Raw genomic sequence first — 13710 nt, forward strand, 5'->3', positions numbered from 1 at the left:
CATTTTCAAAAGCACTTATTGTAAGAAATCCTGCATATACATATAAATAGGCCTTTTAAGTGAAAGCATTTCTATTTTTCTCAAAAAATGGGTTTGTTTTGGACCCTTTTCACATTGAATCTCAACAATTTAAACCGTCTATTATGAGATTCTTACCGCATCGTACTTCAACAACCTGAATATATATATATATATATATATATATGAAAAACATAGTATTTCATTTATTGAGGTGAGCAAGGCATCACCACACAAGTAGTTTGTCCTTGTGCAATTATTGACATGTATCCAAAGTCTTTTACAATCATGACATCAAATTAGTACTCTACCCTTCTCCAAAAAAAAAATAAAAAAAGAAAATTAGTACTAATTTCTATCAAATTAGTATTCACGCGACAAAACCAAATGAAAATTTGTATAGTTTTACATTTTCTGCAAACAATGACTTAGCTAAATTGCTCTTAAAATAATTAAAAATAAAAGATTTGTATATATATATATATATATATATACATACATATATATTTATTTATTTAAAAAAAGGCTAATTAATTGACTATGTAGTAAATATTGATGGTATCACTTTTGATCTCTTGCCCTTCACCATAGCCTTTGTATCTGGAAAATGACCATCACTACTTTTAACAAGGTCCTCAACATATCCTTCCTCTGAAACACTCATGGGATATGTCACAAGATGAACACCTTCCATGTCGACCACTTCTTCCCCACTGTAAATTTCCCACATCCGGTCTCCGATAAAACGCATCTTCTGCACGCATTCTAAGCTTTCGGGTTGCTTGAACAGTTCTTCGACACGACCTGTGTGTTCGTACCATAATGACATTCGGTATGCTCCAATGTTGCCTCCCGAGCTCACCATCGTCTTGTTGTCACTGTTGTCGGACTGGTAGCATCCAATGGCGATCTCAGTGTCTCGATGTCCGTCCATGGATCTTTGGTTTATGTTTGCAGATCCTATGATAAGGTATGCATCGTCCACTGGATCATAGTAGGCACCACAACAAAGAGAAATTACTTTAACAATTTAATTTTCTTATATCGCATTATTAATTGTACCACATTATAAAGAACATCTCTTATAGAAGCCACACCATACATAGGATTACTCAACTTTAATTTGACGAGAAAGTAGAAATTGGAATCAATTAATAAGTAATAAGTAATAATGCATGTACCATATTCAGCGATCACATTACTGATTGCATTTTTCACAAAGCGTAAACTATGTGAAATCCACCTACTAAAGCAGGATTTCACTTTTCTGGGAGATACAACCAATTAGTAAATATGATACATATAACTTTATTTATTAAAAAAAAAATTGAAATTCATCTACATACCTATCATGAGCTTGGAGTGAACATAGACCATGAACCTCCTATGCTTTTGCGCATTCCAATATTGTGTTGCATGATGAGGAGAATGAGGGGGAACAAACTCCCCTTGGGTCTCAACTTCTCTATTGGCAAGGCAATAGAAGTTCAAGTAGTCTCTTGGGTGATGCCCTTCAACTCCACTTTCTTTTATGGCTTCTCCAATCAATCTATACATCATTGACATTGTCTCTCTAGTCCAATGAAGTATATCCTGCACAGGTTCACTCTCAGGTAACCCTTCTGGCCACATTGGAATCACGATATACACTGCAAACCTCTCCTTTTCTTTGATCTTACTGACCACTTTTAGTGCAATTTCAACGGGGATCAAGTTTCTACATCCACTATGCCGATCGTTCTCCCACAAATAGCACCCTCCCATGAAATACTGGTTCTCGATGTATAGAAACTTATCGGCGCGCCTAATTGCTTCAACGTAGGCTTCATGAATGCTATGTTCCACGGTCAGGTTTCGAAACAATTGGCTTGCCGAAACATTGTCAATTGACCTAAGAACTTGAACATTCCAGCCCCTCTCAGAGGGTTTACTTGCATAAGTCTGTTGAATGAGGCTTGTTAAGGTGATAGAAGGGACCAATAAAGAGGGATCACATTTCTTAGACCATCGTTGCTCGAAATTTGTTAGAACATCCCAAGCAGCTTCGCCGGTTATACAAGCGTGAGCATCATGCCACGGCGTTCTTGGCCCTCCTCTCTGAAGGCTAGCCCCGGAAATGTTGGTCTGGTAGAAATCAGCACAATGTGATTCTGTATTGAGTGTTTGAAACAACGAATGTTGCTCCGTGTCGTAGCGCCCATCACAAAGATCTAGACCCCCAACAAAGCTCATGATTTCTTTGTCACTTGCACTGGTGAGGGATTGGATGTCTACAGTTATGGTCTTCTGATGGTGAGAGAAGATTGTGGGGAACTTGCGGTGCAATCTAGGGCACAATTTGCATATCACTTTCGTGTGTGCAAAGTAGCAAAATGCATCTTCATCATGTGTTCCCATTATTCCTTTGTTCTTGATAATTTTTAATGAAGTTTGATCATCCCAAAGCATTATTCTCACTGCCACACCTTCCTCGGCCTTCCGCTTTAGTAATTCACCGAGCTTCACCCCTCGCGCATGCGGGATGTCTGTTTGAGGATCCCTGACCTGATTAAGAGCACAATATAAGGCTCCGGAACAAAAGACACAGTATTAATTTATAGCTTGGAAAATTGTGTTGGGATTCTATTTACCAGAACCATCTTAGGATTGAAAGACCAGCCCGCAATGTAAATCAAATGTGTTGCCCCCTCAATGGCTTTGTATACATCTTCCCATAGTCTTCTCGGACTCCCACAAAACTCTGGCGTAGGGTTGAAAGTTGAGCAGTGGTGAGCATCTTGATAAAGGGTGACATGGCTGTTGGATCGTTGTGGAAATGATGCATTCCTCAGCCCCTTGAATCCTCCATTATCAGTTATTGTCCCCCAAGTTGGTTCAAACTTCACGGGCTTAAACCATAACATAAACCGGAGCTTGAGTTCTGGATTTGGCTTCCCATTTTCGATTACAAGAGGGAGAAAACCGTTGATAAAACTTGCTTCGTTCAGTATCTCATGTGCCTGAATTTGAAATTTTCCCAAGATGGAGCATTTTGTTTTCATGGTAATGGTGATGGTCGAATCAGGCGGATGAGCACAGAGGATTTGAAAGGTTTGGTTCCACACACGGTCGCGTTCGTGAGTCGTCTTTGCTACTTTCTTGTTGTCTATTTTGATGGTCACATATGCAGGCTTTCCATTTGCCAAAATACACTGTAAAAAAAGATTTCCACACAATTTTCCGTTACAGCAAAAATCCAACTCTTTGAGATTGACACGACAAATTGTAGAGGAATGATTAATTAGCCTTCTAACTCTTGCATGTATAATGCATTGGAAACTTATAACAATAAATAATTAGACGGTAAACAACTATACGTAGAACATAACGGTTTTCTCTGTCGGTACCCCTCTTTACTGGAGGAGGTGCGTGCTGAGTTCAACACTCATGAACTACAGTTGCTGATAAAATTGTTAAAAAAAAAAAAAAAAAAAAAAAAAAAACGAAAACTAGCTTGTGAAAATTCTTACATTGAAGGGGAATATTGGTGGTGGTGAGTAAGGTGTGGCATTGAAGATGGTAGCTTCAAGAGTTCCATGGAGAAACTTATATACTTTTCCCTCCATAGCTTTAGCCTTCAAAACAATCTGAAGAGAGAGAGAGAGAGAGAGAGAGATTGTCAATTAGTCATTGTCTTATTCTGATATACAAAGGTTGCAAGTAAGTTTTATGTGTTTTGCAGATATAGAAGATCGATGGGAAGGAGACTTTAAGTGCAAATGATGAGGTTGGCAGGAACAAGGTAGGAAAAACTTGTGAAACTTTCAATATCCAGTCTTAGAGGCAACCCTCAACTCCAAAACAAGTTTTTACGTCAAGTTGAAGTATCTTAAACTCAAAAGAACAACAAATTTCATTGGTTTGCCTAAAAACCTAAATTTTAAGTGTCCCATTTGTTTAGTCTTCCATTGGATTATTACAAATTAATTAGATGACATGATCAAAATAAACTAGACAGCCCGACAAGCAAGAGTATAATGTTGGGATTAACATCCATTAATTTTAGTTTGACTTGCTAATTAAACAAAATTGCCAAACTATAAGTCATTAATTTTTTAAACATTTCTGGGTTCCCCAAACCCGCAAAACTGGCAAGGAAGCCGATTTAGCAAAAAAATAATTATTAAAAATTGAAAAATAGAAAAATAGAAAGAAATTTTTTTTGAAGAGGAGTCAAGGGTAACTTTATGTACAAGAAACTGGTTGGAAGGATGATGAGTGTGAGGTGAGATTAGTGATAATGACTTCAAGGCAAGTTAATATGTACCGATGTCAACGTTAGAAAGGAGAACCCAAAAGGAGAAAGAACATCAAAATTCATATAATAACTGCTGGGTTGGGAGTTTGAGGAATACAAATAGGTGATGATGGAGGTAGTGATCAAGATTGAATTAGAATGGATAACTTCTTAATTTTAAGGCACATTGAATGTAGAATTGAATGATTTTTCATTTGGAGGGGATTAGAAGAAGATTAGATATGAAGATAACTCATCCCTTCTAATTCTACAATTTTGAAGAGGATTAAGGATGAAATGGATAAGTCTTCTTCATGAGTAATTCATCTTCTACTCTCTAGTTGGTCATAATTTTTTCATTTCTCGCCTCAACATACCTTGAAATTAAAGACTTATTCATTCCAATTCAATCGTACATACCAAAAAAGTCTATCGGAAACAATAATTCATGTGATATATTGATTTAAAATACAGAATATGAATGGAGATTTGGAAGAGAATATTTCTTAAGGAATTAAGTTGCAAGGAATGGATGAGGTTAATAAGAGTTTGCTAAAGTTTGTTGGACTTCGCAACCATGGGCGTAACCACACATTGGTTGGAGCAGATTCGCTCCCTCTTAGGCAATTAGGTGCGAATCCTCTCATCGCAATTTATATTAGTTTAACTTGAAAATATTAAAAAGAAATCTAATGAACTTTCTTCTACAGAGTTTGGTAATTTTTTTTTTTGTTAGAAATAGGGCATAAGGTTAAGACACCAACTATCATCTAAATACAATGTCATGTGGTAAAACAGAAATATATGACACTATATTATTGATTTAAAATGTAATAATGCTGTCTTGATGAGTATATGTAACTCATTCTCGTTGGCTTGTTTAGGGGCATTTAGGTTATCCATGTCAATGGTATTAACTTAATCTATCCAAACCATCAACATAAAGGTAAAATAAAATTCATTTCACAACATAAGTTCATAGTTAAGCAAAGCCTCCAAGCATAATCAAGAATCTTAAGGGGGGAAAAAAAAAAAAAAAAAAAAAAAAAAAAAAAAAAAAAAAAAAAACTAAAAAAGAACAATTTATTTATCAGCAGCCCACCAATTCCAGACACTAACATGAATATTAAACATTTCATGCATGTTCGTTTCATACTAACCGGCAACCGGTCCTGCATGATTTTACCAAGTCTTTGAAAGGACACGAGAAAGAACCAATAATTGAAAAGGCCAACACAACCGATCCAATAAAATATGGTTCGACTGTGATGCCATGCAAATAACTGAAAATAACAAACCAGCTTTTGAAATCACTAAAAGAGTTTTTTAGAAAAAATATTTTTAATTTTAAAAGCACATAAAATGCTTCTTACAAGAAGCATTAGTTATGTATTTTTTGTAGAAAACATTTCAAGTGTTTTTTTCAAGATTCACTTGCATATTTACTAAATATTGGTTCAAAAAATATTTTCTTCAAAAACGTTTTTAATCATTTCAAAAACATTTATAAACAAGCCCTCAGTTCATCATAAATAATTAGAAAACAGTCCAACACCCACATTAAAATATCATCAAGGACTAGTTTGAAAAGACAATACAAGTGTATATATATACAATTTACTCTATATCTATATATGCCTAGGGTAAGTATTAAATACCTCCAACTCACAAGCATGCTGAGTATGTAAATATAATTTTGATGTTGTATTTGTCATGGCTCTTGGGTATTTTATACACTTAACACCTCATGTATTCTTTTCAAGTCCGTGATTTTTTTTTTAATCCACCATACACTTTTGTAGACCTTTTTAAAGTCCCGTACGCTTGCATTCTTATAAACTATATCAAGTTTAAATTAAATGCGATCAGATTATAATTTATTAAATTTGTTTAATATCAATCAAAATCCCATTTGATTAAAGAAAATTTTACTGAAAATTAATTAGATTCTTTATTAATTTTCATCTAGATGATAACCACTTTTATTTAAGAGGATAAAAAGCAACATAAATGTTGGTTAATGGGGGATAAAAACGTGATTTAAAAAATATGGAGATCTTAGGATCGAATCTCGTGGATGGCGAATTCGATATCTAATTAGGTTACCCATTGTGTGGCTTAGTCAAACTCCTCCTCTCTTAGTGTAAAAATATCGATGTACTAAAAAACATAAAAAGAGGAGATAGTAGGACATGGAAACACGAAACTTCTTTTCTTTTCAAACAATAAAGCAATTCATTCAATTGCAATATGGTTTAATATGCGTCAATTAGTACTATGGTCTAGTGATATTTTTTTTTTTTCATTTGTAAATGAGAGGTCCTAAGTTCAACTTATGTGGATGACCAATCAAAACCAAATTATTATGACTCACACATTGTGTGGCTTTGTTCAATTCCATACCTCTTAAGGTAAAATTATCATTGTATATTAAAAAAAAAATAAATGATAACATCTGTCTCTAAAGCGAGAAGTAACGAAATCACATCCAAACAAATAATAAGAAGAAATCAAGAAAGGCTACTGAAATGAAATCTCATTTATTTAAGAGTTGATCATGATCAATAATATAATTAGTAAATGCGGTTAAATCTTGTATCCCGTGTTTTGATACTTTTGTTTTTTCCATTTCGTATTTTTGTTTTATTGAAGTTGAAACGTTCAATTGTATATCCATTATTTATTGGCCAGATGATCAATTTCACACATGAAGTTTGGGGTTTTCTCAATCAGCCCCGGAGCCGGGCCAATATGGCAAGGGCGGGCAGCTACCCAATCGAAACCCAAAAATTTCCCTTATCGGCCAGATTTTGCCCACTCAGCAATTAGGTATGGCATTTTGGTGCGGCAAACTATGACCATAGACAGTAGGATTAAGTGGCTAAGTCCTTATATGGTTTTTATCACAAATAGTTTTTGAGATTGATCAAACTCATCATTTTGGTTCCTTACTTTCAAAATCAATCATTGTCGTCTCTGACATTCATTACCCGACATCAATTTGGTCATTCCATTAAGATTCCGTCAGCTATTCCGTTAGTTGGTATGTGAGATCCACAAATCCAATGAAATAGTGACACGTGGTTACACAAAGTAAGAGTGACATTGATCAATCTCCTCATTTTGGTCCCTGAGTTTCAAAAGTCAATAAATTTGGTCCTTAACTTTCACTACCGCACATTAATTTAGTCATTCCGCTAAAATTTCATTAATATTTTTCATTTGTGTGCTGATGTGGTCCCAGTAATCCAATCATTAATATTTTTATAAGAAACTATCTTTGACATTTTTCTCGCATCCTACAACCCCAATTGGAAAAGAAAAAAAAATAATCTAAATTCAATAAAATCGAATCCAAGTTCAATTCAAATTTGACAGGATTATAACCAACTAAAGAGAATGATAAGTGAGTTTAGGAGGCCAAGTACTTTAGTGGTGTTATGGTGCCTTCCTTGTATTTTTGAGCATACCTTGATGAAGATGATGATGACTTTTTTCTTCTTTTAATTTTGGTTTCTAGTTTATTATTTTACTTTTAGTTTTAAATCTTAAAAAACTAGTTTCTTGTAATTAATCCACGTGGCGTCATATGATTGGATTATTGGGACAAAAAATATGGACGAAACTTTAACAGAATGATTAAATTGACATCTGGTATTGAAAGTCCGGAACCAAATTTATCGATTTTTGAAACTCTAGGGACCAAAATGAGAAGCTGGATCAATGTCAGGGATCATTGATGATAAAAACCCTTATTCTGTGTAATCCACGTGTCACAATTTCATTAGATTTGTAGGTCCCACATACAAACTAACAGAATAGTTGACGAATTCTTAACGGAATGACCAAATTGATATGCGGTAGTGAATATCAGGGACTACACTGATTGATTTTGAAGTGAATGACTAAAATGATGAGTTTGATCAATCTCAATGATCATTTGTGATAAAAACCTATATTTTTATTTAAAAAAAAAGAAAAAACAAAAAGACAACTGTATTTCTTTCTACTCGAAACTAGCAACTATTTTATACTTTTATCCTCTATTTCAAACTAATTTCATCCACTTCATTCAAATTTTTCTATCCCAACTGCCTTCTTCAATCACTCTCGTATCACACTGCCCACCAACAAGGCAACTTAGGCATGGGCACCACACCAAGTATGTGTCATTTAACCTAATCCCTAATTTCACTGTGTCTAATAAAAATTTATAATTATTTATTAACTGTTTAACATGATTGAAGGAAAAAAAAAAAAAAAAGTGTTTAACATGAACGTTTTCTTAAGGTGTTGAACGGTGAATTGTGAATATAAATACATGATTAGTTTTTAAGGTTTTCATTTTCAACTTAGGCGCAGCAACGTCGTTCGTGATTTTGAATTGTGACTTTGTGACATATAATTAGACTGTTTGTTAATAGTGATTTAATGTTTAGGAGAGTAGTTGTGATGTTTAAGATTGATTATTAATTCAAATTTATTGATTAATTAATAGAGTTTGTATTTTTATTGGTTCTTGATATGGCGATGTTTTTAAAGAGGTCAACACCGCCGAATAGTTTGACTAATCCAGGTAGTTCGAAAAAATTGAAATTAGATAAAACCTTAACTAAGCTTTGTGCAAACTCAAGACTTCGACCTCTAATGTTAGAGCACGATTCTAACTTACTTGTTACATTAATTTTAGTGTAACCGGTTGCAATGGCGAATTCAGGATTTGCACAGTCCTAGTGTGAAATATAATTTTTTTTATATAGGAACAGAAGGTTAAGCATGTAAAAAAAAAAAAATAAAATAAATTAATCTATTCACTTAGGCATTTCGTTGAACGCTTGGTGGACTTGTTGTTGTCAACTAAACTATGTTGCACACATGTCAACATGATAATGGCATATGCTGAAGAAATCTGATAAGTGATATAGAGAGAATTTTGTCGAATATTGTCGGCACAATCTATTGAGATAGTCTAGCATTCATTACATCAAACATTTAGTAGACACAAAGAGAACCAGTACCAAACACTTGGAAGATCCTCAGAAGGCATTCGCATGTATATTTTTTGGACTTCCATATATGATCATGAGACCATTTTGGTCCTTACATCCATCTACCTTTGATCGGTTGTAACACCTTCAGTGGATAATTTTCGCTATGAACATAAGCAATGCCTTCAAATCAAAGGCTCATTTGATAAGAATTTCAATTTTTTTTTTGTTCATATTTGTGCTATATAAATAGAAGATACGTATGTGAGGTAAATGAGGAATGAAGAATGGTGCAAATTGAAACAAATTTGAAGTCAATTTCTCTCCATCCTACTTAATTCTCCGTTACTTTTGTCCATCCTTCTCCAGTTATAAACTGAAATCTAGAACTTAAAAATAAAATTATTATCAAAGGAAATTTAAATTATGAATATTTCTACGTGATAAAGTAAGATGTTTTTTGGTCTGGAAAAATAAGAGTGACAACCATGCTCTCGTAGGCTAGGCCCCTCAATTAGCCAATCCGGCCAGGTTTAACTTAAAGGATCCTCGATGTTGTGACAAATTCTGATTCTCTTTGAATTCTCTTTGTGAGGATCTTGGAAATTTGTGAATTGTGTCTGTTTATCGTACATCATGGGTTCAAAAATCATTTTAATTTTTTAATTTAAAACTGAACACAAACAATATCTGACAAAAACTAACCACACAATGTACAATGAACGGACACGAATCATGAATTTCGGAGATCCTCACAAAGAAAATCCGAATTGGGTTATGACATGGTACCATTGGCTATCTCTAGCAAGGAAAGGGATCCTCTCCGGATCCCCTCCACCTAATCCTCTTCATCAAACAATCTGGACCCTTGAAATTTGATCCAACGGTTACAAACAGGGGGTCTCTTTAAAAGTTATAATAACTTTAGCCATTAGATCAAATTTCTAGGGCCCAGATTGTTTGATGAGGATGATTAGATGGAAGGGATCCGAAGAGGATCCCTTTCCCTCTAGCAACGCACCAAAATTTTCCCCACTTGCGTCCTGGCACGTGTGGGATCAATTGGCTTCCATTTATAGAAAGAACCTAGATATTTTTGGTCCAAAAGGAAAAAGTAACACGCCACGCGGTGTTCCTGGCCTCCACCTCATCGGTGCCCATACATCTCTTTCTCATTCTCGTCCCCACATAGCTTAGTGAGAAGATATTTTTTTAGTTTGACTGGCACACAAGGTGGTTCACCACATGTCAATATACAAATAGTGAGATATGTGTGTTAAAAAGTTAATAATTTAAAAAATAAAATTTCTCACCACTTACATAAAACATGTAGTGTACCACCCGTGTTCCCGTCATAATTAAAATTTTCTCCTTAGGAAGGTCTTGTCCGCACAATAGTTCAAATGATCCCTTCTTGGAAAGTTTTTGAAGATTGGGCCACATCCTCTTCATTAGAGTTCATTCTCTCCCCATGAGAGTTTGTTGTCAAATCCTTTATCCCTCTTCTATTGCCAACCGTGGCTGAGGCCAGGGTCGGTGGCCATCTCTCGTTTCTCCTTTTTATTTCTTTTTGTATGATTGTTGGCCTATGCTTTTGCCTCCGATATTTTGTCCCAATCTAATTCACCCAATGTTCCAAATCCTTTTTGATCCAATCTCTATTTCCCATTCACCTCCCTGTTTCTCTTCATTCTACATTCTATCCTACCCACTTGGCTCTAGCCTTCCTCAATCTCATATCTGTTTGGATCTGCAGTCACGTTTTCTTCGTGCGAATTGCCGCGAACCTCTTGAAAGGTGCGTACAGCTCTAAATTCGATGGATACACCACCACATTCCATGTGTATGCCTTTTTTTGGCATTGTTACTGGTGGGTTCTCTTTCCCACTGGTTTCTTTTAAACTGTGGTTCAGACCACAAGTTTTTTTTACTCTGTGACTCAGATCTATTTGCTGCTCGATGGAAAGGATTGCTACCAACCTTAGACATAGTTATGGTTGGTGGCTAGAAGGAGGTTGATGTTAAGGAGGTCACTCACACAGAGGTAAAAAAAGCACTCACAAGACAGAGACGGAAGATTAATTTTGCTCTTTGTCACGATATAATTAGTTTTACATTCACTTTGTTAGGAACATTTGATACTATTTCATTTCTTTATATATATAATTTATTTGGAAACTACTTCCAGTTTTAAAAAAATGAGAACTAAAATTTAAATAAAAAAGTTTTTATATATTATAAGATTCTCATTAAATATTCATGTCACCTTTTAATTATGAGTTTGTTAGGTATGTGGTATGCGCAGATGTAAATTTTCAACACAAATAAATTGACGGAAAAGTCTTCATATAATTACCACTGTTAGGTTGATTGACAAACATCCAAGAAAGAGGGAGGATATCCGTTAAAAGGCCTTCAATGCTTAATTCAAAAAAAAAAAAAAAAAATGTACGAGAAAGAAACTGAACTCAAATAATTCTGAGTAGTAAATGGCGATTACCGATTTCTCTGGTTAACTTTGCTATTTGTAGGAGAGACTCTTTACATGCAGCATTTGATAAACATTTTTGTTTCATTTCTTTTTAAATAAAAATTTGTTTGAAAACTGCTTTCATTGGTTTGCCTAAAAAGAACAACAAATTTCATTGGTTTGCCTAAAAACCTAAATTTTAAGTGTCCCATTGGTTTAGTCTTCCATTGGATTATTACAAATTAATTAGATGACATGATCAAAATAAACTAGACAGCCCGACAAGCAAGAGTATAATGTTGGGATTAACATCCATTAATTTTAGTTTGACTTGCTAAACAAAATTGCCAAACTATAAGTCATTAATTTTTTAAACATTTCTGGGTTCCCCAACCCCGCAAAACTGGCAAGGAAGCCGATTTAGCAAAAAAATAATAATTAGAAATAGAAAAATAGAAAGAATTTTTTTTGAAGAGGAGTCAAGGGTAACTTTATGTACAAGAAACTGGTTGGAAGGATGATGAGTGTGAGGTGAGATTAGTGATAATGACTTCAAGGCACGTTAATATGTACCGATGTCAACGTTAGAAAGGAGAACCCAAAAGGAGAAAGAACATCAAAAATTCATATAATAACTGCTGGGTTGGGAGTCTGAGGAATACAAATAGGTGATGATGGAGATAGCGATCAAGATTGAATTAGAATGGATAACTTCTTAATTTTAAGGCACATTGAATGTATAATTGAATGATTTTTCATTTGGAGGTGATTAGAAGAAGATTAGATGTGAAGATAACTCATCCCTTCCAATTCTACAATTTTGAAGAGGATTAAGGATGAAATGGATAAGTCTTCTTCATGAGTAATTCATCTTCTACTCTCTAGTTGGTCATAATTTTTTCATTCCTCGCCTCAACATACCTTGAAATTAAAGACTTATTCATTCCAATTCAATCGTACATACCAAAAAAGTCCATAGGAAACGATAATTCATGTGATATATTGATTTAAAATACAGAATATGAATGGACATTTGGAAGAGAATATTTCTTAAGGAATTAAGTTGTAATGAATGGATGAGATTAGTAAGAATTTGATAAAGTTTGTTGGACTTCGCAACCATGGGCGTAACCACATTGGTTGGAGTAGATGCGCTCCCTCTTAGGCAATTAGGTGCGAATCCTCTCATCGCAATTTATATTAGTTTAACTTGAAAATATTAAAAAGAAATCTAATGAACTTTCTTCTACAGAGTTTGGTAATTTTTTTTTTTGGTTAGAAATAGGGCATAAGGTTAAGACACCAACTGTCATCTAAATACAATGTCATGTGGTAAAACAGAAATATATGACACTATATTATTGATTTAAAATGTAATAATGCTGTCTTGGTGAGTATATGTAACTCATTCTCGTTGGCCTGTTTAGGGGCATTTAGGTTATCCAAGTCAATGGTATTAACTTAATTTATCCAAACCATCAACATAAAGGTAAAATAAAATTCATTTCACAACATAAGTTCATAGTTAAGCAAAGCCTCCAAATTGCATAATCAAGAATCTTAAGGGGAAAAAAAAAAAAAAAACTAAAAAAGAACAATTTATTTATCAGCAGCCCACCAATTCCAGAGACTAACATGAATATTAAACATTTCATGCATGTTCGTTTCGTACTAACCGGCAACCGATCCTGCTTGATTTTACCAAGTCTTTGAAAGGACACGAGAAAGAACCAATGATTGGAAAGGCCAACACAACCGATCCAATAAAATATGGTTCGACTGTGATGCCATGCGAATAACTGAAAATAACAAACCAGCTTTTGAAATCACTAAAAGAGTTTTTTAGAAAAAATATTTTTAATTTCAAAAGCACATAAAATGCTTCTTTCGAGCAGCAAATCTGTGTTTTTTGTAGAAAATATTTAAAGTGTTTTTTCAAGATTCACTTGCATATTTAC

At 34.3% G+C, this 13710-nt stretch overlaps 1 protein-coding gene across 1 annotated transcript; it reads right to left on the minus strand.

Moving 5' to 3' along the window:
* Positions 1–406: 406 nt before the first annotated feature.
* LOC137740962 (phospholipase D alpha 4-like) lies at positions 407–3741 on the minus strand. Its single transcript, XM_068480766.2, has 4 exons — positions 3528–3741; positions 2649–3209; positions 1365–2562; positions 407–1002 (listed from the first exon to the last, which is right to left on the minus strand). The coding sequence occupies exons 1-4, from the start codon at positions 3621–3623 to the stop codon at positions 557–559; spliced, it is 2301 nt and encodes a 766-aa protein (XP_068336867.2). The 5' UTR covers positions 3624–3741; the 3' UTR covers positions 407–556.
* Positions 3742–13710: the final 9969 nt, after the last annotated feature.

The sequence above is a fragment of the Pyrus communis genome, chromosome 9, assembly GCF_041283825.1.
Source record: "Pyrus communis isolate YQ-2024b chromosome 9, ASM4128382v1, whole genome shotgun sequence".
In the NCBI taxonomy this organism is placed as follows: domain Eukaryota; kingdom Viridiplantae; phylum Streptophyta; class Magnoliopsida; order Rosales; family Rosaceae; genus Pyrus; species Pyrus communis.

Bases quoted from the DNA above. Each gene is read 5' to 3' on its own strand.
- LOC137740962 (XM_068480766.2), bottom strand. From the start codon at position 3,623: ATGGAGGGAAAAGTATATAAGTTTCTCCATGGAACTCTTGAAGCTACC. The intron at 3,210-3,527 runs GTAAGAATTTTC...CTTTTTTTACAG, and splicing joins CACCAATATTCCCCTTCAAT to TGTATTTTGGCAAATGGAAA. The intron at 2,563-2,648 runs GTAAATAGAATC...GCTCTTAATCAG, and splicing joins TCAATCCTAAGATGGTTCTG to GTCAGGGATCCTCAAACAGA.